The sequence below is a fragment of the Nipponia nippon genome, unplaced genomic scaffold (genome assembly GCF_047370975.1).
Source record: "Nipponia nippon isolate SJK-2023a ecotype South Korea unplaced genomic scaffold, ASM4737097v1 scaffold_34, whole genome shotgun sequence".
In the NCBI taxonomy this organism is placed as follows: Eukaryota; Metazoa; Chordata; class Aves; order Pelecaniformes; family Threskiornithidae; genus Nipponia; species Nipponia nippon.
Window position 1 is genome coordinate 2,865,077 of NW_028262352.1, and position 25,567 is coordinate 2,890,643.

At 43.3% G+C, this 25,567-nt stretch overlaps 1 protein-coding gene across 1 annotated transcript in view; it reads left to right on the forward strand.

The window, feature by feature from the left end:
- LOC148054101 (hsp90 co-chaperone Cdc37-like 1) overlaps nt 1-22,800 on the forward strand; it is a 32,240-nt gene extending 9,440 nt beyond the window's left edge. Inside the window, exons 3-9 of the mRNA XM_087770885.1 lie at nt 288-569; nt 1,335-1,428; nt 2,317-2,432; nt 2,742-2,864; nt 3,802-3,960; nt 4,774-4,888; nt 22,260-22,800. Coding sequence (XP_087627011.1) covers nt 288-569; nt 1,335-1,428; nt 2,317-2,432; nt 2,742-2,864; nt 3,802-3,960; nt 4,774-4,872 — 873 coding nt within the window. The 3' untranslated portion in view covers nt 4,873-4,888; nt 22,260-22,800. The remainder of the gene's footprint in view (nt 1-287; nt 570-1,334; nt 1,429-2,316; nt 2,433-2,741; nt 2,865-3,801; nt 3,961-4,773; nt 4,889-22,259) is intronic.
- Nucleotides 22,801-25,567: the final 2,767 nt, after the last annotated feature.

Sequence of the window (25,567 nt, forward strand, 5' to 3'; positions counted from 1 at the left end):
AAGAATTTTATGATATGCAGTCTGGAGATTGCATTACTGGTGGCAGTACTTGGATCCATGATTCTGTAAATATCTTTCAATTAAGTTTAGAAAGCCTGAAGTAGAAGTTTCCTTTAAAAATCATCTAGCTGCACAGTATCATGTTTAGTCACCGTTGTGCATATAATATTGCTTTTAAGATGCCTTCCATCTCAGTGTTCTATTTGGGAGTCAAAGCCTGTTTCTATATGCTTCATAAATTCTATCAGTTTTCCTTCCATCAACAGCATGTTTTGTTTTCCGCACAGACCTATGGTCAAGGGATTGAATTAATCTGTCAAAAACAAAAAGAGTTTGTGAAGAGCTCTGTAGAATCCAAATGGAATCTAGCAGAAGCCCAGCAGAAACTTGGTAGTTTAGCACTGCATAATTCGGAATCCACGGATCAGGAATATGCCAAAGCACAGACTGAAGCTTCAGAACTGAGACAGAGAGAGGAAGAGTGGAGAAGAAAAGAAGAAGCGCTAATACAGAGGGAAAGACAGAATCTATGGAATACAGATTCTTTTAGTAAGGAGGTATTTAATAAGGTATGACATGTATAAATGTGTATGAAAACAATTATAAGCCTTTTTTATTCCATTTATTTCTCATCTTGAGTGTTTTCTATATCTAGTATAGTGTTTATTGTAATGTGTTGAATGTTTTTCTTTCTTATTTTGCCCTATTAAAGGGGACATGTTGCATTGATATCACGAATGTGTATGACACTTCTCCTTTAATTCGGAATCAGAACTTATATTTGTCCTTTATAGCAACTGTTGCTAAAAACAAGGATGAGCAATAGTTCTTCACATGAAGTTTGCTTCTTTGTTATGCCAAATTCTCACATTTGAAACATGCACAGTTTGCCTCTAATAACATGAATTTCTTAATACAGATTATTTTAGCACAAACTGTCTTCATAGTAAATGCCAGTTTTGTTTTCAGCACTTAACTTGAATCTGAACCGTTAATGCATCGTTTTTCATAATTCCACTGAGTTAGCTTCATCAGGGCTAGATGGCGTAGATGTTTCTGTTTATAGATCAGTAAGTTCCTACTAGTGCGTAGAACTTTGAGATAGATTATTGCTCAGAAGAAGAATATGATAAAGCATTTTTTACCCTATTATTAATTAGACGAGCTGTGTTTTGGTAAATAACCTTCTTGGGTACGTTAAGTGTATACATACGTGTTTGCTGGGCTATGCTTAAAACTAGAACATTGCCCTTTAAATAGTAATGAATTAAAATAATCCCATAGTTCAAAAAAGGTATATGTGGAGATTCTATGATAGTTTTTCTCCTCTTTAGAGTTTTATTAGTCAATATAAAAGAAAAGAAGTAGAAGATGAAGATATATCTAAATCATTTATACAGAAGCATGAACAAAAGATTAGATACTTTGGTAAGTATGTTGCTTCCAACATTTTGCAGTTTAACCTCCTGTAGAATTTGTGTAGGTCTGTTTCTTTTTTTCATTATTATTATTGTTGTTGTTGTTGTTTTTGTACAAAATGGATGTTAACAAATGAAACATCTGGCAAGGAGAGTATCTAGATTCTTGTTTCTCAGGACAGGAGATGTGGCATCGTAACAAATAACCATTTCAAAGTAAAGGAAACAGTAAATCGCAGAAGCCTGTTGGTTCCTATGATCAGTGAGAACTTCTTGAGTCAACACAGAACTAAAAAAGGTTTTCAAGTCATGAAAATTAAAATTCTAGCAACTTTTTCTGCTGTTCCATGGGAAATGATAGGGACATTAATGGAGATGCAATTCCTGCATGTAAAAGTGCCTGGGACTATCTGTACCTGCCTCCTATAAATAGCTGGGGGTTTGCTGTCTGTTAATCCATGAGGGGGATGAATGATAAAAGGTAAATATCTGCAAAACAGCTGTTAAGACTATGTAGAGATGGAACCGATCTTTTATTCAAATTCTTAACAAATAGATACTACTTTGTTACAGTGTGTGAAAACCATTTACAGTTAACCTGTTTTTAACACTGCCAGAGATACAATAAAAAAAGATCTTAACAGTAGCAGCTAACTATATTTCAGTATCTTTACAGTCTGAGCATATCTTATTGGTAATGCTCTTTCAGCATTGGGAGGTGTTTTAAAAACAACAAAAAAATTGAGTTCAGTTTTATTTGCATGCTGTTCTTCTGAGGTAACAATGAAGTGTGAAGGAAATTGTAGTAGTATGTAAATTTGAATAACGTCTTCACTGCATTAAAGCACTTCTTCATATTGAATGTGTTAATTCATGGTTTTGTTTTTTTTTTAATCAGGTATGCTGGGCAGATGGGATGACAGTCAAAGATTTTTGTCTGACCACCCATATCTCGTATGTGAAGAAACAGCTAAATATCTCATCTTATGGTGTTTTCATCTAGAAGCTGAACAGGTACTAGGAAGACCTTTAAACTGCTTAAAAGTATGCAGTTTCCCACTTACACTACAGAAAAGCTGTCCAAATTGATGAGCCATTTAATTACTTTTCTCCCTGTCTTTCCATGTCCATGTTATCCTATTGAAGGAAGCCTCCAAAACACATTACTACATTAGATCTAGTCTCAGCTAATTAACAGTCCCTTTGCTTCTGTCAGCATCAGTTCTTTTCTCTTTAGGAATCAAATGCAAAGATGTTGCTGAATTTTATATAGAGTTATACTTTTAAAGATATTTTCTGTAATTATGTAATTTCTCTTTTCAGAAAAGAGCTCTGATGGAACAAATAGCACACCAAGCAGTTGTGATGCAGTTTATTATAGAAATGGCCAGAAGTTGTAATGTGGATCCAAGAGGCTGTTTTCGTCTATTTTTCCAAAAAGCCAAAGTAAGTCAGAACTTGTATAACACTGAGAGAAACTCTTGATACCCTTGCAAGGGATCAGTGTTCTGAAGGAGCTTTCTTCCTGACAGTTGGAGGTTAAATATGTTACTGACTGAATCAAGCTTATGGGCAAGTGTTGTTTTGTTGGCAGTTCATTCTAGGATGAATGCTTTGTGTAATTCTGATCTTGAGAATGGAAGTTCCATGGATTCTTGTTAGGCCAGAGGGAAAGCAGAACGTAGCATGGGAACTACAGGAGTGTGGAATAGTGAACTACCTCCTAAATTACAGCGGCAAACATGAATGTATCTAAGGACTGAGCGTCCTATTTCGCTTATCATAATGCCTCTCTATGCAGTTCATGGCAGGGCCCAATTTGGAGTCTGTTTCTCTTTAGTCATTCATAGTTAGCTCTGGAATGCTGAGAGAGGGAGAGGGGGAGAGAGATGCGAGAAGACTGAAGCTGCGGTTTGATGCAGGTTCTATATTAAGTTATACAAGACTGAAGAATCAAGTCATGCTGATCTTAATGCTGCCTTAAGGACTTAAGTTGACACCCACTTTAATTCATGCTTTGCTTTTGAATTGAGTGCTGCCATGAGTACCTTTTCTCTTAAGGATATTGGCTTCTGAGATGGAATAAAGGAAGGGTTAAAATTATATTTGTTTTGTTCTTACATGTTCTCAGATGAATGAATAACTCAGTTCCTATACTCATCAAATGCTAAAGTCTCTCTTTAAAACAAACAAACAAAACCCAGCATACCTGAATCTTCTTTTTAAGCTGACTGGTACTAATATTGTTATTGACTTGTCCGAACCATTATCCTTCAATGAGTATAATATGCGTTACTGTAAGGCTTCTTTTTAGCAGTATGTATGCTTACAACTAGAAGTAAATCTGGCTGAGATGAAAAATATTTCACTCTTCTCTTTACAGGCAGGGGAAGAAGGCTATTTGGAAGCTTTTAAAACTGAGCTTGAAGCATTCAAATCAAGAGTGAGAATCTGTTCACAGTCTCAAGGCTTTCAAGCTACATCAGTACAGAATCCCAGTGTCTATACTGGTATTGTAGAAGGACTGGAGTCTTTGTCACAGGTAGGCTTTTTACTTCCAGACATGAATATAACGACCCTATTAGGAATAGATTTTTGCTACACTCTTGAGAAGATGTGCTTTTTGAGATCTAGGAATAGGCCTCTCTATACTTGGAGCACTGTCGGTTCTAACGTGCACTATTATCAATACTCAAGAGAGATTGTTTCTCAGAGCTCTCACAATTTATAGTGTCAAAAGGCATATATTAGTTCAGTGCCCTTGAATAATTGTACTAAATGGAAAATTGCATCATTAACCTGTTCAGGTACTAGATTAAATATACTTTGTATCACAGGAGGTGAAATGAGTTTTCAACTGAAAATGACTAATCCCATTAATGGAAATCTACAGGTAGTCAAGTCTAAGGAAAATTTACACTGTGTTATGATATTCTGCCCTTGTTTTTATCTTTATCTTGGAACACTGGGGTGTTTGGTTTCAGTGTTAGTGATGATCACATCTTGGGCTGAAGAGAAAATTTTAAGGGCCTTTAGAAGCTGGATGTTGGGGAAGGAGACACAATTTAAAGTACTTACTTAGAAATAAATTTGGTCAAGGTACCTGTTTGGTAAGATCTGGTAACTGAACCCTAAGTAAATGCACAATAAGGTGACAGTATGCTAGCTAAATTTAAAGAAGCTTCTTGACATTCACATTATGATAATACTGTCAGGGGGGTAGTGGGGGTTAAGAAATTATATTTTATTACGAACTTATCTCATCTTAAGACAGACAAAATAAAGAGCTTGACTTAGTTCTCTGTAAGTGTATGTATGTATTGAGATTAAGCTTTCAATTCTTCATTTGTTGTAGAATGCAAATGATCTACAAGGTTGCATAAACAGAAGTGTCTGCAATTTAAACTCAGTGCTACAAAAAGATGAAGAACCCAAAATGATGGACACAGTATAGCACTGTTAAGACTGAGGCAAAGTACTTTTTTCTTATAACAAAGAAAAGAATGTGGCTATTTTATTGACACATTTTTATGGGTACTGCACTTTATTTTTGGTGCTTCGAGGGGGGGGATTTAGAGGGAGGGTAATCCAGAAATACTTGTAATAATGTTTGAAAATGTGCTGCTAGGTTTTTGGTTGTCTATGGAGAATGGGGTTCTCATTGCCAAAAGTGAAACTGGATGTGTTTTATGCTACTAAATTTGCCTTTCATGATTTTGGGAATTAAAGTATGAAAAAGAAATTGCACAAAGACAATGTTTACAATAAGTGATAGATTTCTGGTGGAATCTGCTATTGGTATTAGATATGGGTATGTCTTATTCTATGAATATTGGAGATCACAATTACACTCCTGCTATATTGCTGGTATAGCTCTTAAACCTGGTTTTATCATTAATAGCAATAAATTGGTATGACATCAGTACTGCAGATCTGGATGGCGTCAATTAAAACAGTGGCTCTCTACCTTTTCGAAGAGGATTTAAATGTTACATTTTGCTTTCATAAAAAAATCTTGTGTGTTGTTCCTCCTCCTCCCCCCCCCCCCCCCCCCAACTAACAATTGCTTACATATGAACTTTGGGTTGTATGGTCACTGAGAAACTTTCTTTTTCGTTTTTAAGACTTCTTTACTTTAAATTAACTAAATTTTTAAAACTAATTTTTTAAAGCTAGATCTGTAATGAGGTGAAAAGTATTAGATGAAGAGAACAAAAGAGGACCTTCAGGTACAGTGGGTGGGATGAGACTCTGCTTTCAACAAAAAGCTTGATCACAGTCAAGAGCCAAGCATTTGCAAGTCAGGTTTTGGCAGGTATTTCATACACTGCTAAACTAAAGCTCTTTTTATTAAGTGAATTATTTCTGAAATTATCAACTTAAGTACTGAGAAATAGGAAGATCTTTAAAAGCCTCCTGTTTTAGAATCTTAGGTCCAATTCCCAGAACAAGCCCGGTGTCAGAGCCTCTGCAATCCAAAATTTCTACCAAACTTTTCAAACTTGCTGCTTCTATAGCAGCTCTGTCCATAAACATGTACTCTGTAGCTGAGCTATTTCAAGGGAGAGTCTGTACCTCAACTATCAGTATAAATGTTTGCTTCACATGTTTTTACAGGAGTCTATTATTTGTATACTCCTTGAGCCAGATCTTCTGTTGTTTACTTGGCCCTCTGCTGCATTCCTCTGATCGCACACAGGGTTTGGAATGCATTTTAGAATAATAGTTTGACTAACCCAAGCAAATGAGTTTGTATAACTAGTTCTCATAGAGCCTACCCGCAGTTGCTGACACAGGCAAACTAGCTGTTATGCAACACTAGCTATTTTTTCTTGTAGGCTCTAATTATGATATAGTGAAGTCTAAGTCTGTTGTAGTATACAGTGGGATAAGTATTAGTAAAAAATGAGCAATAGATGAGCTGATGGAAGCTCCTTTCTTGGCCCTAGTACTACTGTCTGGAACACTTGTGCTTTATCCTCAGGTTATCTGCTGTTCTGTCTAGCTATTGGGCAGACAACGAGGATTCAAGGAAACAACACGCCACATCCAGGATGTGAACAAAAGATGATGTTTATTGACACAAAACCAGAAGCTATATGGAACTGATGATAGTAATTGAATTAGATGGTGTCTTACATCCCTTCTGATACCAGGAGCCCCAAGGTGATGGCATCAGATGGATCTCTCTTCTGGTGTACAGCATGCTGCGTAGTCCTGTCTGTACCGAGGCTCAAGCTGACAGGGGCTTCCCCACTTTTATTCCATCATGTGCTGTTTTTATGTCCCTTCCTTATACAGAGCAAACTAGCACTAAACATGTTGCCAGACCTTTGTCCAAGGCCACTAGCTCCTTGTGATAACAAATATCTTATGTGTTTTCCCTACATCTGCAAAGGCAGCAGCTGTCTCAGCTGCAAACTGCAGATAACGAAATATATTTCTCGACTACTGAACCCAGTTAAGTATTTCACAGGCATTCCAGAGAGGAAGAGAACACAACAGGACTTAACTTTCCTTAATATAGGATCATAGTAAAATTCCAATTGGAAGGGACCTCAGGAGGTCTCTAGTCCAATCTCCTGCTCAAAGCAGGGTCAGCTATGGGGTTAGACCAGGTTGCTCAGGACTTTATCCAGTCTGGTCTTGAAAACCTCCAAGGATGGGGACTGCACAACCTCTCTGGGCACCTTGATCCCACGCTTGACCATCCTCATAGTGAAAAAGTTTCTCCTTCTATCCAGTCAGGGCATCTCTTGTTTCCACTTATGCCTGTTGACTCCCATCCTCCCACCATGCACCACTGTGAATAGCCTGGCTCTGCCTTCTTGATAGCCTCCTTGTAGGTACTGGAAGGCTACTGTTAGGTCCCCCCCAAAGCCTTCTCTTCTTCAGGCTGGAAAAGACCAGTTGACTCAGCCTCTCCTCATAGACCACGTGCTCCAAGCCCCTGATGATCTCAGTGGCCCTCCACTAGACGTGCTCCAGTTGATCAATGTTTTTCCTGTATTGTACGGGGCCCAAAACTGGACACATTATTCCAGATGTGGTCTAATGAGTACTAAGTAAAGGGGGATCATCACTTTCCTCGATCTAATGGCTATGCTACTGTTAATACAGCCCAGGATGCTGTTGGCAGCCTTTGCTGCCAGGGCACACTGCTGGCTCATGTTCAGCTTGCTGTCTATCAAGAGCTCCCATATCCTTTTCAGCAGAGCTGCTCCCCAGCCAGGCAGTCCCCAGCCTGTATCTTTGCAAGGGGTTCTTCCTTCCCAGGTGCAAGACTAGGTGCTTGTTCTTGTTGAATTATACGAGGTTCCCATGGGCCCATTCCTCCAGCCTGTCTAGGTCTCTCTGAATGGCAGCCCTGTCCTTAAGAGCATCACCTGCAAACTTGACAAGAGTGCACTCTGTTGCCACCTTCAGGTCATTGACAAAGATGTTCAACAGGACAGGTTCCAGGACAGACCCCTGCAGTACTCCGCTTGTCACTGGCCTCCAGCTAGAATATGACCTATCAACCACTATCCTTTGAGCTCAATCATCCAACTAGTTTTTCACCAATCTAGTTGTCCCCCCTTCCCCCCCCCATCCACACCATAACATACTAACTTGGATACAAGAATAGGGTGGGAGACAGTGTCAAAAACCTTGATGAAGTCAAGGTAAATGTCCACAACCATAACTATTTTAATCAAAGTAGGCGATCAGGTCGGTCAGGCATGATTTATCTTTGGTAAATCCATGATGACTGTTTCCAGTAGCCTTCTCCTTCATGTGCCTGGAACTGTTTTCCAAGAGGACTTGCTCCATGATTTTCTCAGGGACTGAAGTGAGGCTGACCAGTCTGTAGTTCCCCAGATTGTCCTTTTGGCCATTTTTGAAGATGGATGCAACATTTGCCTTCATCTAGTCATCAGGAACCTCCCCCTTTCCAATGACACAGCCATGACTTTTCAGAGATGGTATGGAATGGCCTTACAAGGACATCAGCCAGCTCTCTCAGCACCCTTGGATGCATCCTGTCACGTCTCATAGACTTGTATGGGTAGAGTTCTCACAAATAACCTCTGACTCGATCCTCATCCACTGCTGGTAGTTCTCCTCCTTGAACCCTTTCACTAAGCACAGAGGCCTGGGAGACCTTGCTAGTGAAGACTGATGCAAAGAAGGCACCGAGTGCCTCAACCTTATCTGTGTCCACTGTCACTAAATCATCCGCCCTATTCAGCAATGGTCCCAGTTTTTCCTTGGTCAGCCTTTTACTACTATTGTAGCAGTAGCATAGAGAGTTTTGATAGAAAGGCTAAGATTAGCGTGAATAGAGAATGAATGGGAACCTCTGTGTGTGGAGACACCAGAAGGAACACGCAGCAGGACAGGGGCTCTCAGAATTGCATGTGTTAATGGCACCCAGATTAGCAGGTCATCAAGACCCCAGCACATCTACCAGCCATTACAGAAGACATCCGGATCTGGAAACGAAGAACAGTGAACAAATCCTGATGACTCATTGTGGTAGGCATAAAAAATTCTGAGCTTAAATTGTGAATGCTGACAGGCCGCAGATAACTGTGTGGGGGTGAATGTCCAAAACTGAACTTTAGAACTCTCAGGCACAAGCCTGCCACTTGCTAGCTGCAACCAGTACAGGCTGGTTGTAAATTTTGATAACTAACACCTGGACTAAACAAAAGTGTCACGTCCTGAATCCTCCAATTCAGAGACAGAACCACCAATTAGGTAGGAGCCTGATCATGTGTTGTGCTTCTGCACATAGACTATTTAAATTGGGAAAACTAGGGGCTTGGGTTACCAAAAAGAAGAAGGGGGCCTGGACAGAAGAAGGTGAAGATCCTGGCTGGAGGAAAGATCCTGGAAGTGGGGGAGATCAGGGAGATGCGTGGAGACAAATGCAGGGGGGACATGCAGGAACCTTGGCCTGCCTGAGACTGGTAACTGGGAGCAGCTGCACAGCACAAAACCAACATGACTTTCCGCTCAACCTTCCTGGACCAGCAGTGATCTTCCTGATGGGAAGGGAAGTAGAGACATAGTGAATGTACTGCTGGGGTGGGGGGGAGAGTGAGTGAGTGTGTAAGAGAACCAAGTAGGGTAAAAAGCTCTAATTTCGTTGTTTCTTAAATAAACCCCAGTATCCAGATCCATCACAGGGGTGGGATAGGGTGGAGACACTGATCACTGTCAGCTCCAAAAGGGTACAAAAAAGCATATCCAAAACCTGCACATGGTCACTAACCTAAGAATAACCCAGGATACATTAGAAGGACTTGACAGCTGGCATCCCTTGTCCTCCATGTCATCATCTAACATCTGGCATCTTGCTGCCTGCCTGCTGGATGGATGGCTTGAACATGCATAGCCCTGGTGCTGTCAGGGAGCAAGGAGGGCTAGCTGCTCCCTAAGGGATGGGGAGCAAGGAGCTAGGCATGATAACAAGGCCAGCAGGGTAGAGGCCTTGCCAGCCAGGGCCCAGTCCCACAATACCCAACCAAGGCAGACCCGAGAAGGGTAGCCAGGGTCAACCAAGAGTCTAGATCATCAGGCAAGTTCATGATGATGGGGCAGGTCTGAGGTGAAGCCAGGAAGTCAGTCCGCGGCTCAGGGTCCAGTTCAATGGGGGCCATATCCTGGCACAGCCATGGCTGTGGCTGAGCTGGAGACAGGCACTTCTACAACGTAGCTCAGGCAGGGACAGAAGACCCACGGCTCATGGCTGAGCTTAAATGGAGCTCCTGGGCCCATGGGTAGGGGGTGTGGGTGGAAACCTCAGTTGAGGCTGGTCAGGGCCATTAAGTGCACTCAGGACCCTGACGGGTGCCTGACTGCTGGACAGACTTCTTGGGACACTTACTGTGCTGCTTGTGAGTATGAGACTGTGACTGACACTTGTTTTGTTTCAGTTTTTATTTTAAATAAAATCACCTTCCCCTCCTATAAGGTCTCACATTGATATTTGCCACATTCTTGATACAATGTTGCTACAATATTTCCTACAGTAGAAGCTCTTCTTTTTGCCCTTGATGTGCCTTGCAAGTCTAAAGTTCAGGTGAGCGTTGGTGTATTGAGTTTACGTGGCAAGGTTTTGGTAGCGGGGGGGGGGGGGGCTGCAGGAGTGGCCTCTGTGAGAAGAGACCAGCGGCTGCCCTCATATCAGACAGAGCCAGTTCCAGCCAGCTCCAAAAACAGACCCACCGTTGGCCAAAGATGAGCCAATCAGTGCAGCTGGTGGTGCCTCTGTGAAAACATATTTAAGAAAGGGTAAAAAATGCTGCACAGCAGCTGTGAGAGAGGAGTGAGAAAAATGTGAGAGAAACAACCCTGAAGACATCAAGATCAGAGAAGGAGGAGGAGGTGCTCGAGGCAGAGATTCCCCTGCAGCCCATGGAGAAGACCATGGTGAAGCAGGTTGTCCCCCTGCAGCCTATGGAGGACCACCTCAGAGCATATATCCACACTGCAGCCCATGGAGGACCCCACGCCGGAGCAGGTGCATGTGCCCTGAAGGAAGCTGCAGCCTGTGGAGAGCCCACGCTGGAGTAGGCTCCTGGCAGGAACTGCAGCCCATGAAGAGGAGCCCATGCAGGAGCAGGTTTTCTGGCAGGAACTGCAGCCTGTGGGGGACCCACGCGGGAGCAATCTGTTCCTGAAAGACTGCACCCTATGGAACGTAACCACACTGGAGTAGTTCTTGAAGATGGGGAGGAGGAGACAGAAGAGTCAGGAACAAAGGAATGAAGTTGACCTTGGGAAGAAGGGAGGGGGGTGTTTTCAGTTTTGTCTTTGCTTCGCACTATCCTACTCTATTTTTAATTGGCAATAAATTAAATTAATCTTCCCCAAGTCAAGTCTGTTTTGCCCATGATGGTAATTGGTGAGCAATCTTCCTGTCTTTATCTTGACCCACGAGCTTTTTTTCATCTTATTTTCTTCCCCTGTCCTGCTGAGGAGGGGTAGTGAGCGAGCAGCTCGGTGGGCACCTGGCAGCCAGCCAAGGTCAACCCACCACAGTCGGCTTTCCTGACTACATGCCCAGGCAATATTTCTTTAATCTACCTTTGTAGCTTGTCTCTCCTTGTGCATAAAACCTTTCTGCATTCAACCGAGAGCTTATGGGTGAAGGTCAAAGGCAGCCTTGGCTGCAGTGATTATGAGATGGTGGAGTTCAGGATCCTGAGGGCAGGGAGGAGGGCAAAAAGCAAGATCACAACCCTGGACTTCAGGAGAGCAGACTTTGGCCTCTTCAAAGATCTGCTTGGAAGAGTCCCATGTTCTCTGGCATTGTTACATACATAGGGCTATATAGCAGTCACTCATGCTAACATACAGGTTACTAGGCCTAATATGGCTGACGCGGCTTGCTCAAGATCACTAACTCCTCAAATACAATATCTATCTTCTGCAAGACTCTCAATGCACCAAATAATTCTGAGTGGGCCAAATACTGTAGTTATTACACCTGACATGAGCAGCCATAAAGGTGACCTGGTCAGAAGGGGAAATTACTGAACAGAAGAAATTGCCTGCCAGCCTGGGAACTGTGAGCCTGGGAACTAGGCCTGTGAACCCAAAGCATCCTTGAAGTACAGCTGGGTACCTTGAAACCAGAGACATCCTGAGATCCCATTGATAAGAGCATAAACATGGAACTGTAACAGCAATTTATTGCCTGAAAAGGTGAAAAATAGTCTGGAAAAAGGGAAAAACATCCTGAGGAAGTAGGAATCGGTAACTGCCATTGGCTGATCTAACTGCAAGAACAGGAAAACAGTCTGAAAAAATAAAAATTGGTCTGAAAGAACAGAAAACATCATCATCTATTGGCTGTTCCAGGTGAAAACCAGAAATTAACAGCATCTATTGGCTGTTCCAAAAAGTATGTCCCACGCCCTCTTATGTCTCTGTGATATAAAAATGACTTAATTTTTATCCAAAATGGAGCTCCTCTCTCTGAGAACTTCCTGTGCTGCACGTACTTTCCCTTTTCCTAAACAGGTCGAGATCTCTGCATGAACTTTCTTTTATATTTTATTGGTCCCCCTCTGGGCCCACTTCTGGGGGCAGTTCGGTTTGTTCTCCCACTTCTGGGATGGTTTGGCCCCTTCTGAGAACTAATTCACTTGATACCAGTATTATCCATATAAGTAACCTATCATAAGTATATCTGCTTTTATATTGCACCACAGCCGGCAACTAAGCACCACACAGCCGCTCGCTCACTCCCTCCGGTGGGATGGGGGAGAGAATCGGAAGAGTAAAAGTAAGAAAACTCATGGGTTGAGATAAAGACAGTTTAATAGGTAAAGCAAAAGCCGCGCACGCAAGCAAAGCAAGGAAATTCATTACTTCCCATTGGCGGGCAGGTGTTCAGCCATCTCCAGGAAAGCAGGGCTCCATCACGTGTAACGGTTACTTGGGAAGACAAACACCATCATGCCGAACGTCCCCCCCCTTCCTTCTTCTTCCCCCAGCTTTATATGCTGAGCATGACGTCATATGGTATGGAATAGCCCTTTGGCCAGTCTGGGTCAGCTGTCCTGGCTGTGCTCCCTCCCAGCTTCTCGTGCACCGGGCAGAGCATGGGAAGCTGAAAAGTCCTTGACTAGTATAAACACTGCTTAGCAACAACTAAAACATCGTTGTGTTATCAACATTATTGTCATCCTAAATCCAAAACACAGCACTATACCAGCTACTAGGAAGAAAATTGACTCTATCCCACCTGAAACCAGGATATTGATAAGTTTGCTTCACTAAGGATAAGTTTGTAGTAACCTGTAATAGTATATACCTACTTGGTTGTTGCTGTTATTGGTTGCTGCTATAATATTGATTGTTGGTATTGTTGATTGCTGATAGTAATTTGTAATGGCTTGATATATATATATATATTCATTTTATTAGTCATAGGTATACTTGCTAGTGGTGATTTGTGCGGTATTTGTGGTAATCTGTAATAGAGACATTTAGAGGATAAAAGCCTCTGTGTTCTTGTGTATTATGGAATCCTATGAACCCACAGTCGCGATCGCTACACACCCGCAGGCTGGGTAACCCTTTAGGTCGTGACAAAACCTCAAAGATCATAGAAGTACCCAAGGATGCATCAGTTCAAACAAGTGAACTGAGTACAATTGAGTTGCTTTGAAGTAGTTCTAGTAACTACAGTTAACTGTAAAGTATTTTATTACTAGTAATAATAGTTTAGGCCTATCTCTTGCTGTGGGACTAGATGCATTTTTTCCTCCGGAGGGCTACTGAAGTCAGGAAAAACTATAATCAATCAAAAATTAATAAATACACACTTTTTCTGCAACCGACTTACCTTAGGGATTCGCTTTTGGTAGAATAGAATGAAGGTGGAATATGTGGGAACACAAATAAATACAGTCACTTTAGGATGTTGAAAAAAAATTTTTTCTGATCAGTTTATTTGGGTGGGATAATTATCCACAAGCCTTTCTATGGTGATCTATTACTATTCTAATGTTACCCATGTTATTTACAAACCAGACCAGATTTAAAGATCCACTTTGAATAAAAGTTTGGATTTATATTGGGTGTATGTGGCAAGGTTTTGGTAGCCGGGTGGGGGACTGCAGGGGTGGCCTCTGTGAAAAGATATTTAAGAAAGGGCAAAACACTGCGCAGGCAGTGAGGACTGAGGGGAAAAAAAAGCACGAGAAACAATTCTGCGAACACCAAAGTCAGAGAAGAAGGAGGGGGAGGAGGTGCTCCAGGTGCCAGAGCAGATATTCCCCTGCAGCCCATGGAAGAGATCACACTGGAGCAGATATCCACATTGAAGCCCACGGCGGTCCCCACATTGGAGCAGTTGGATATTTCCTGAAGGAAGCTTCAGCCCATGGAGAGCCCACACAGGAGCAGGTTCTCCTTACAGGAACTGTAGCCCATGGGAACTCACGCTCAAACAGTGTTGCTTTTTTTTCTTGAGGGACTGCAGCCAGTGGAGAGGACCCATGCAGGTTTGTCCTGAAGGACTGCAGCTCATGGAGATGACCCACGCTGGAGCAGGGGAAACTGACAAACGAACGAACTGACTGTAACCCCCCTGCACTGCTCGGGGGCGGACGGACGAAAGAGGCACAGTTGGGAATGAAGGAGCGAAGCTGAGACGGAAAAAAGGGGGTGGGTGGGGGGAAAATGTTGTTTAACTTTTTGTCTTTGTTTCTCACTACCCAAATCTATTTTAATTGGAAATAAGTTAAATTTATTTTCCACGAGTCAAACCTGGTTTGCCTGTGACGCTAATTGGTAAGTGATCTCCCTGTCCTTATCTCAACCCATGAGCTTTTCCATCTTATTTTCTCCCCGTGTCCTGTTGAGAAGGGGGAGTGATAGATCGGCTTGGTGGGCACCTGGCGGCCAGCCAAGGTCAGCCCACCACACAGATCCAGCTGTGCATCATCCCTGGTTGGTTCATCTAGTACCTGTATCAAGAAGGCATACCTGATGCTCTCCAGAAATCTTCTGGAATTCACAGCATATTTTGGCTTATTCAGGAAATCGGAAAGTGGGATCCCGTGGGCAGCAGCTCCAAAGGGCAAAGGAGCTAAGGAAAGCTGTCAGGTCTTTAAGGACTAAAAGTACCTAACCAGGTACTAACCTGGTTGCCTAACCAGCATACTTGTGATGGAGCTTCACAGAATCATAGAATGGTTTGGGTTGGAAGGGACCTTCAAAGATCATCTAGTTCAACTCCCCTGCCATGGGCAGGGACATCTTTCACTAGATCAGGTTGCTCAAAGCCCCATCCAACCTGTCCTTGAACACTTCCAGGGATGGGGCATCCACAACTTGAGGTTCAATCTTCGCCCGTTGAGACAATCATTTGAAGTGAGTATTTCACAGCACTCGAGGGAAATTTTTGATGGGTACCTTTATCTGCACATACCAGACTCTCGAGAGATTCTAAGAGGTGCCTTTATTAGGCCTATTGTATGATTGTGTGCGTGAGAATCGATTGCTTGAGAACTAGCTAGGCATCAGTATGTTGCTGGTGAGTGATTGCTTGTGCATAACTTGTTTTGGTTTTGTTTTTTTTCCTTCACTTATTAATCTGTCTTTATCTCAACCCATGAATTTTTCTTGCTTTTGCCCTTCCAATTCTCTCCTCCATCTCTCTGGGGGGGCAGAGTGAGCAAGCGGCTGTGTGGTGCTTAGCTGCCTACCAGGGTTAACCCACCACAGTCTGCAATGCTTTTGTCATGCAACCTTTGCTTTGATTATTAGTATATTGTTGTACTCAACACCAGATTATATGATTTTTACAATGCTGGTGATCATAGGTCCCTTTTCTACAAAAATATTGTCATTAACCAAAATAATTATACCTCTGGTAGCCAAGGCACCCATCCAGCTGGGTGGCCACCAGCATGTACAAGTGCATGGGGTTGTTCCTTCCCAGGGGCAGGACTTGGCACTTCCCCTTGTTGAACTTCATGAAGTAAGGCCTTTGACACGGTCCCCCACAATATCCTCCTCTCTAAATTGGAAGGATATGGATTTGATGGGCGGACTGTTTGGTGGATAAGGAATTGGCTGGATGGTCGCATCCAGAGGGTAGTGTTCAATGGCTCAATGTCCAGATGGAGAACAGTGATGAGTGGTGTCCCTCAGGGGTCCGTATTGGGGCCAGTGCTGTTGAATATCTTCATCAATGACACAGACAGCGGGATCGAGTGCACCCTCAGCAAGTTTGCAGACGACACCAAGCTGAGTGGTGCAGTCGACACGCCTGAGGGATGGGATGCCATCCAGAGGGACCTGGACAGGCTGGAGAAATGGGCCTGTGTGAACCTCATGAGATTCAACAAGGCCAAGTGCAGGGTCCTGCACTTGGGTCGGGGCAATCCCTGGTATCAATACAGGCTGGTGGATGAAGGGATTGAGAGCAGCCACGCAGAGAAGGACTTGGGGGTACTGATGATAGACGAAAAGCTGGACATGAGCCGGCAATGTGCTCTTGCAGCCCAGAAGGCCAACCGTATCCTGGGCTGCATCAAAAGAAGAATGGCCAGCAGGTCGAGGGAGGTGATTCTGCCCCTTTACTCTGCTCTGGCAAGACCCCACCTGGAGTACTGCATCCAGCTCCGGGGTCCTCAGTACAAGAAGGACATAGACCAGTTGGAGAGGGTCCAGAGGAGGGCCACAAAAATGATCAGAGGGCTGGAACACCTCTCTTATGAGGAAAGGCTGAAAGAGCTGGGGTTGTTCAGCCTGGAGAAGAGAAGGCTCCAGGGAGACCTTATTGCGGCCTTTCAATACTTAAAGGGGGCTTATAAGAAAGATGAGGACAGACTTTTTAGCAGGGCCAGTAGCAATAGGACAAGGGGTAATAGTTTTAAACTAAAAGAGGGTAGATTCAGACTAGAGATAAGGAAGACATTTTTTACGATGAGGGTGGTGAAACACTGGACTGGGTTACCCAGAGAGGTGGTAGATGCCCCGTCCTTGGAAACACTCAAGGTCGGGCTGGATGGGGCTCTGAGCAACCTGATCTAGTTGTAGATGTCCCTGCCAATTGCAGGGGGGATGGACTAGATGACCTTTAAAGGTCCCTTCCATCCCAAAGCATTCTATGATTCTATGATTCTATGACGTTCTCGTCAGCCCATTTCTCCAGCCCGTCAAGGTCCCTCTGGATGGCAGCATGACCCTCTGGTGTATCAGCCACTCCTCCCAGTGAGAGAAATCTTTCTTGCTGACCTTCATCTCCCTTGCTAGGAGGTGAAAGGAAGATCTTTCTGCAAAGACTCTGTCAATCTCTTCATTTTCCCTGATGGTGTGCATCCTGCTTACCTCTTCCTGTAGCTCCTTTACCTGGCAACTCAGCGCCTCAACCAGAGCACATCTCTTACATGTGAGGTCACCACTGTCCCTGGTCCCAGGCAGACGCCCAAGGCACTCTCAGCAGCCAGAGGCCTGGGAGCACTGGAAAGAGTGGTGGATGCACCTAATGGTTGTGCTGTGATTCAAAGGGACCTCAACAGGCTGGAGAAATAGGCTGACAGGAACCTCATGCAGTTCAACAAAGGGAAATTCCAAGTCCTGCCCCTGGGGAGGAACCCCATGCACCAGAACAAGTTTGATGCCAACCAGCTGGAAAGCAGCTTTGCAGAGAAGGACCTGGGGATCCTGGTGGACAGCAAGTTGAACATGACCCAGCACTGTGCCCTTGCAGCAAAGAAGGTCAACAGCATCTTGGGCTGCATCAGGAAGAACATAGCCAGCAGGTTGAGGAAGGTGATTCTTCCCTTCTGTTCAGTACTGATGATACCACATCTGGAGTACTGTGTCCAGTTCTTGGCTCCCACTACAAGAAAGACATGGACATCCTGGGGTGAGTCCAGCAAAAGGCCATGAAGATGATTAAGGGACTGGAGCAACTCTCATACAAGGAGAGGCTAAGAGAACTGGGACTGTTTAGCCTTGAGAAAGTTCGGGGAGGGGTGTGTGTGTGATCTTATCAATGTGCATTAATACACATACAAGTTTTTGATTAATATGTATGAAGTAACCAAGAGTCCCTTATGACACTGGTCGGCCAAATTCTGTTATTTGCACAATGACTCGAATGAGCGGAGTGGGTCTAAGCAAGAGCAAAATTTCATTCCACTGATTGCTACTGAACTGAGTTTTAATGACTTCTGCTATGCCAGCAATAAACCATTTCTTGGGACATCATTGCTGTTTCAACAATTTCAAGCTCAGTAATCATGTTAGGCATTTCTAACAAATTGGAATTGAAAGGTGCAGTTAGAGTTGCCATAGCTGCCATGTTAGGATCCTACCTTTATTTGTTCAGTCATGAAAAAAACTCTTCTGTTGGCTTTTATGTAATTTTTTTGTGTGCAGTTGCCACTGTATGATATCTCTTCCACAGCCTAACTTCCAACCAAATGTTCATCAAGTTCTATTCCCCATTTCAGTTTTGTCATACAAAGGTCAGGTCAATCTCTTACTCACCTGCCAGTATTCATGAACCCACTGGAACAATTTTAGACACCCTTCTGTTCCTTCATGTATGAAGGTTCTGTCTACATAGTTCCAACCTGCCTCAACTCGGGCCTCCACCCACATCTTCTGCCCTTGGGCCCAGGAGCCCATTTAAAATCAGTCCTGGGCCTACACTGGGAGGCCCCTACTACACTGGAGGAGGCCCCTACTACACTGGAGACCTGACTTCCAGGTCTGACCTGACTTGTCACCATGGACCTGCACAGCAATCATTTGAGCTGATCCTGACTTGTGGATTGGCTTCCTGCCTTGACCTTGGACCCGCTTCATCACCACAAACTTGCCTGGTAATCTCACCTCTTGGCTGAACTGTGCCACGATCTCTGGTAGATGATCGAGGGGCCCTGCCGTAACATCCTCTGTCTCCTTCAGTACTCTGGGATGAATCCCATCAGGCCCCGTGGACTTGTGACCATTCAGCTGATACAGCTGGTACCTTACAATTTCAGTGTCCTCAAATGGAAAGTCACTGCTCCAGCAGTCGTGGTCGTCTGACTCAGAGGACCAGGCAGCCCAAGGTCTATCAGTATTATTAAAGACTGAGGGGAAAAAAGTATTGAATGCCTCTGCTTTTTCTTCATCCCTATTAGTCAGCTGACCATCTTCAACAAGTATCGGTCCAATGTTTTCCTTAGACCTCCTCTTGCTATTAGGGTACGTAAAAAATCCCTTCTTGTTGTCTGACACAACACTGGCCAGTTTCAACTCTAGTTGAGCTTTGGCCTTCCGTGCCTTCTCCCTGCATATATGAACCATGGCTCTGGAATCTTCCTGCGAAGCCTGTCCTTGCTTCCAGAGATCATACAATTTCTTTTTCCTCTTGAGCTCCTCGAGGAGTTCCCTCTTCAGCCAAGTTGGTCTTCTGCCCCGCTTGCTTGACTTCTGACACACTGGAATTGCCTGCTCCTGTGCTTCTAAAAGGTGGTTCTTAAAAACTGACCAGCACTCGTGGACTCCTAAGCCCTCAAAAGCAGATTCCCAGGGGACTCTGCTAAGTAGCTCCCCGAATAGCTTAAAGTTTGCTCTCTTGAAGTCCAGGGTAGCAACTCTGCTGTCCTTTTTTCTCATTACACTGAAAATTTTAAGCTCAACCATTTTGTGATCACTGTGGCCAAGACAGCCACCTACCATCACATCTCCCACGAGTCCTTCTCTATTCACAAACAACAAGCCTAGGAGGGCCTCTTTCCTAGTTGGCTCATAGAGTACTTGTGACAAGAAGTTATCTCCCACAAACTTCAAGAATTTCCAAGACCTGCTCGTCACAGCAGTATGATATTCCCAGTTGATGCCTGGGAAGTTGAAGTCTCCCATTGATTGTAATTTCAGTAATTGATTGTAATTTCAGTAGAAAATAACACAACAGCTCTTTAAATAGATATAGAAACCCATGTTTGCTTTTAAACACTAATAGGGCATTGATGATATTACCGGAGAGCTACTTGTTCAGCATGATGACAATCCAGAGTCAGTGGGCTTCTCATGTGCCATTGGACCAAAAAAAAAAAAAAATCTTGTGTCCTCATGCCTTGAAAGGTACAAGTCTCCAAACACCTGTGGTATTTTGGGTATTTTTTAATTGTTTGTTGTCCCCTTCCCCTCCCCTCAGGATAATGCATTGCACATAATGACATTGAGAGGTGTAAGTCTTGAAGGAATTAATCCTGTATGGCATTTCTTTTGTTTCTGTAGGAAGTTCCTAGATTGAAAAGGTGACAGGACCAATCAGGTGGATTTGGCTTCATTGACTTAAAGAAGTACAGTCTCTTACAACTTAATAAAAACAAAACAAAAACCCACCCCACCCTAGTGTTAACTAATGAGCCTTTTTTTTAGTCTCAGATCTTCTGTCACTCCATGATAGCTAGCCTCCATAAAGATCTATCCTTTCCCCAACTCCCTTGTAGTTTTCTTTTGAAGTGCAAAACAAACATTTTAATCAGGTGTACCATCTGTGAGCAATGAATTAATTGTCATCACAGTAATTGTTCTCATTTTTGCTAAAATCCTTCATGGCCACCATAGTTTTGTTCTGGAAAGATCTTACTAGTTCCTTCTGCTAAATCTAGCATATCAAAGGTCATTTTGACTTGTCTTAAGTATGTCTTAAGCAGTTGCATTGGCTATTCTATTGAAAAAGCAAAGAAATGTTTTAGCCGTTAAGAGTCCAGATAAAAATGACTTTTATATGTGTACATATCTATTGTTTCTGAATAATGAGGCTAGGCTTAGCTTTTAACTCCAATTGTCTGTGTAGTGGGTCTGGCTGGGATGGAGTTAATTTTCTTCATAGCAGCCCACATCGCGCTGTGTTTTGGGTTGGTGACCAAAACAGTGTTGATAACACACCAGTGTTTTGGCTGTTACTGAACAGTGCTTGCATAGCATCAAGGACTTTTGTTACTCCCTCTGCCCACCTCCCAGGGAGTGGGCTAGGAGTGGGCAAGAGGTTGGGAGGGGACACAGCCAGGACAGCTGACCTGAACTGACCAAAGAGATATTCCACACCATGTAATGCCATGCTCAGCAATAAAACTGGGGGGGTGGGTTCCAAAGTAGCTGTTGCTTGGGAACTAGCTAGGCATCAGTATGTTGCTGGTGAGTGATTGCTTGTGCATAACTTGTTTTGGTTTTGTTTTTTTTCCTTCACTTATTAATCTGTCTTTATCTCAACCCATGAATTTTTCTTGCTTTTGCCCTTCCAATTCTCTCCTCCATCTCTCTGGGGGGGCAGAGTGAGCAAGCGGCTGTGTGGTGCTTAGCTGCCTACCAGGGTTAACCCACCACAGTCTGCAATGCTTTTGTCATGCAACCTTTGCTTTGATTATTAGTATATTGTTGTACTCAACACCAGATTATATGATTTTTACAATGCTGGTGATCATAGGTCCCTTTTCTACAAAAATATTGTCATTAACCAAAATAATTATACCTCTGGTAGCCAAGGAAACTAGGAAAATAGGGGAAATTGTAATGATCCTGTACTGAAGTTTAAAATAATTGCATTTCATTAAGTTTTATGTAAAATTTCAAATGAGAAAAAATTATATCGGCAGTTTTCTGCATCTTTAAGATGCTAAATGTGATGGTCTGCTTAGAGAAAGAGAATCTGTGAGCAGTCCTCTGTTTTCTTGCTGGTTCTTGTTTTATTGTTAATTTGCCATGGAAAATCTATTCTTTTTACTTCTTTTATGACTTACTATAATGCATACCTATCTTTTGGGATATGTGGTGCGTAATTAGTAGTATAAACATTGATCCTACAAAAAGCACTGAAGCATTTTTCTACCTAAAATATCTATAATGCTGTTTGGCAAAGAATGAATTGAAGAGGCTCTTTTTTTTCATTATCCACTTGAAAAAAATGGAATCTTCATGTTTTTAAGATTGGCTAAGTATGTGTTGAACTTATATGAACAGTTCCATTAATTACACTATTTCACTGAATATGCTTTTCATTACTTTAGTATGCATACACTAAAATAAAAATATTGCAAAACACATTGACAGTTATAATATACTGTTCATTATCTTATTTTGCTTGCATGTTTTCATAAGCATTTATGATAAGCATACATATAGTTTTAGGATCATATGACTAAACATGTTATGAATGTACTACAAAATCGTATTCTAGGTGGTTAGTTTCACTTTTGGCAATGTTTAGGTGAATGTCTGGTATATGTACAAAACAAAACTGAGTAAGAAATGTGAATCTGAATAACTATTATGTCTTTGAGGCATAGCTTGTTTCAATTTAATATTTGACTTTTCTTACAGAGGAAGCTCACATGTGAAGGGGACATAGCATTACAAGGAAGAACAACATGCTCCATTAAACCTGTAAATGAAGAAAGTGTTGGACTTGCAAGCATCTATATCAAGGTGATATCAGTGACCGTGTTAAGAATTTTCTCTATTACAGCTTATCGTTAAAACAAAAAGGGAAAGGAAAAACTGAATAAGAAAACTTAGTAGGCTCGTAAGCCTACTAAGTAAATGTAAAAATTATAAGTTTTACCTTCTTAAACTTAAAAATATAAATTGCTATTTTGGAATTTGTATATGGGAAGCAGACAGTCTTTCTTTCTGGGCTTATTTATACTGTTATTTTTAGGTTGTTTTTTTTTTTTTTAGAGGTATATAATTAAACATTAGAAATAATAATTTAGGTTGGAAGGGACCTCCAGAGGTTATCTAGTCAAACTCCTGCTCAAAAGAGGTCTAATTAGATCAGGTTGCTCAGGGCCTTGTCCAGCTGAGTTTTGAACACCTCCAAGTACAGAGATTCCACAACCTCTCTCAACAACCTGTTCCAGTATTTAACCATCCTCATGATTAATAAAAAAAAATTTTTTTAATCTCTAATTGAAATTTCCTGTGTTCCAATGTGTGTCCATTGCCTCCCATCCTATCACTGCACACCTCCAAGAAGAGTCTGGATCCATCTTCTCTGTGTCATAGAATCATAGAATGGTTTGGGTTGGAAGGGACCTTTAAAGATCATCTAGTCCAACCCTCCCTGTGATGAGCAGGGACATCTTTCACTAGATGGGGTTGCTCAAAGCCCCATCCAACCTGACCTGGAACACTTCCAGGGATGGGGCATCCACGACTCCTCTGGGCAACCTGTTCCAATGTCATACCAAGGGTGGAACCCTCATCGTAAAGAATTGCCCTTCTTTGGACACGCTCGAGCACCTCAGTGTCCTTCTGGAAGTGAGGGGCCCAAAAGTGAACACAGCATTCGAGGTGCGGCCTCACCAGTACCGAGTACAGGGGGATGATCACCTCCCTGGTCCTGCTGGCCACACTATTCCTGACACAAGCCAGGATGCTATTGGCCTTCTTGGCCACCTGGGCACACTGCCGGCTCATATTCAGCTGGCTGTCAACCAACACCCCCAGGTCCTTTTCCGGCGGGCAGCTCTCCAGCCACTCCTCCCCAAGCCTGTAGCGTTGCATGGGGTTGTTGTGACCCAAGTGCAGGACCCGGCACTGAGCCTTGTTGAATCTCATACAACTGGCCTCGGCCCATCGATCCAGCCTGTCCAGATCCCTCTGTAGGGCCTCCCTACCCTCCAGCAGATCAACACTCCCGGCCACCTTGGTGTCGTCTGCAAACTTCCTGAGGGTGCACTCGATCCCCTCGTCCAGATCATTGATAAAGATATTAAACAGGACCGGCCCCAACACTGAGCCCTGGGGAACACCACTTGTGACCGGCTGCCAACTGGATTTACCTCCATTCACCACACCTCTTTGGGCCCAGCCATCCAGACAGTTTTTTACTCAGCAAAGCATCTGCCCATCCAAGCCACGAGCAGCCAGTTTCTCCAGGAGAATGCTGTGGGAAACGGTGTCAAAGGCCTTACTAAAGTCCAGGTAGACAACATCCACAGCCTTTCCCTCATCCACTAAGCGGGTCACCTTGTCATAGAAGGAGATCAGGTTAGTCAAGCTGGCGATTAGGTGCCCCTTGGTCGTACCAGGCACTCTTGCATGGCTGAGCTGGGGAACAAGAATGCCTTGATCCCACCTGGCATAATCAGTCACCCCTTGACAGCTTGGGGACATATCATTGTGGATCATAACTCGGGCGGATTGGCACGGGAGGATCGTACCTGTCTTGCTGAGATTAATGAGAACTCAGCAATTACCGACCGGAGCTGTGGCCAGGATGGAAATTTACTGATGCCTAAAGTCAATCAACTCAGAACTCTATGAACAGCGGTACCACGGGAGACCCTTTGAGCTCTCCTGGGCCGCAGCGGGCTGCGCCAGTATCTCCCTCTGAGTGGGATGCTTCTCAGAGCTGCGAACTCTTAAGTTTGCATACGGAGGCCTGGCAACAGGACATGGGCTGATCTCCGGTGCCCTTCACTCCTTGAGGCTCGATCTTCGCCCGTTGAGACAATCATTTGAAGTGAGTATTTCACTGAACTCCAGGGGAAATTTTGATGGGTACCTTTATCTGCGCATACCAGACTCTCGAGAGATTCTAAGAGGTGCCTTTATTAGGCCTATCGTATGATTGTGTGTGTGAGAATCGATTCAAATATTGTAGTAAACTTTATTTAATCACTTTGTAGATGCTAGAGTAACCAATGATTAGTCACTGCTAAATTCTTGTGATTCTCTCCTTAGTGTGAACAAACCCTAAATTGCTGCTAAATACATATAATCCTTAGCCATAAACCGTTGACCAAGTCTGAGACTAGGGTTGGATCCAGCCGCACCTAGGCTCCTCTCTGAGAAGGAGTTTAGAAAGAAAGGGGGTCCATTCTGAACCTCGTGACTCAATGGGAGGGCCTCCTTTACCCCCCTTGTATTTCCTTCTATCTCAATCTTTCTTCCCCCCCCCATATATTCCATTCATTTAATAAGTGATAGAGTGAACCTTGCCATCGAACTTTGTTAAATCACACTTTTATAAGTTTCTATTAAAATCACTTTTTGCAAATATCTTTGGTGGTGATTATTTAAGCGACCTAACCACTCATCCGTGACAGCAAGAAGCTGGGAGGGGACACAGCTGGGACAGCTGACCCCAACTGACCAAAGGGCTATTCCATACCATATGATGTCATGCTCAGCAATAAAAATACCCTTCCAATTCTCTCCCCCATCCCACTGAGGGGGGAGTGAGTGAGCAGCTGTGTGGTGCTTAGTTGCCGGCTGGGGTTAAACCACGACATAAATAAATACTGATTGAAGACATCTAGTTTTAAAACATAATGAATTGCTTGTCTGTCAGGGCTCTTTTGCTTTGCATTATTACTCAAAGTTACGGTTGCTGAACTTGTTTGGCAGCACTGAGCTACATGTAAAAGTCATAGAATTATAGAATCATAGAATCATAGAATGGTTTGGGTTGGAAGGGACCTTCAGAGATCATATAGTCCAACCCCCCCCTGCCATGAGCAGGGACATCTTTCACTAGATCAGGTTGCTCAAAGCCCCATCCAACCTGACCTGGAACACTTCCAGGGATGGGGCATCCACAACTTCTCTGGGCAACCTGTTCCAGTGTTTCACCACCCTCATCGTAAAGAATTTCTTCCTTATGTCCAATATCTAAATCTACC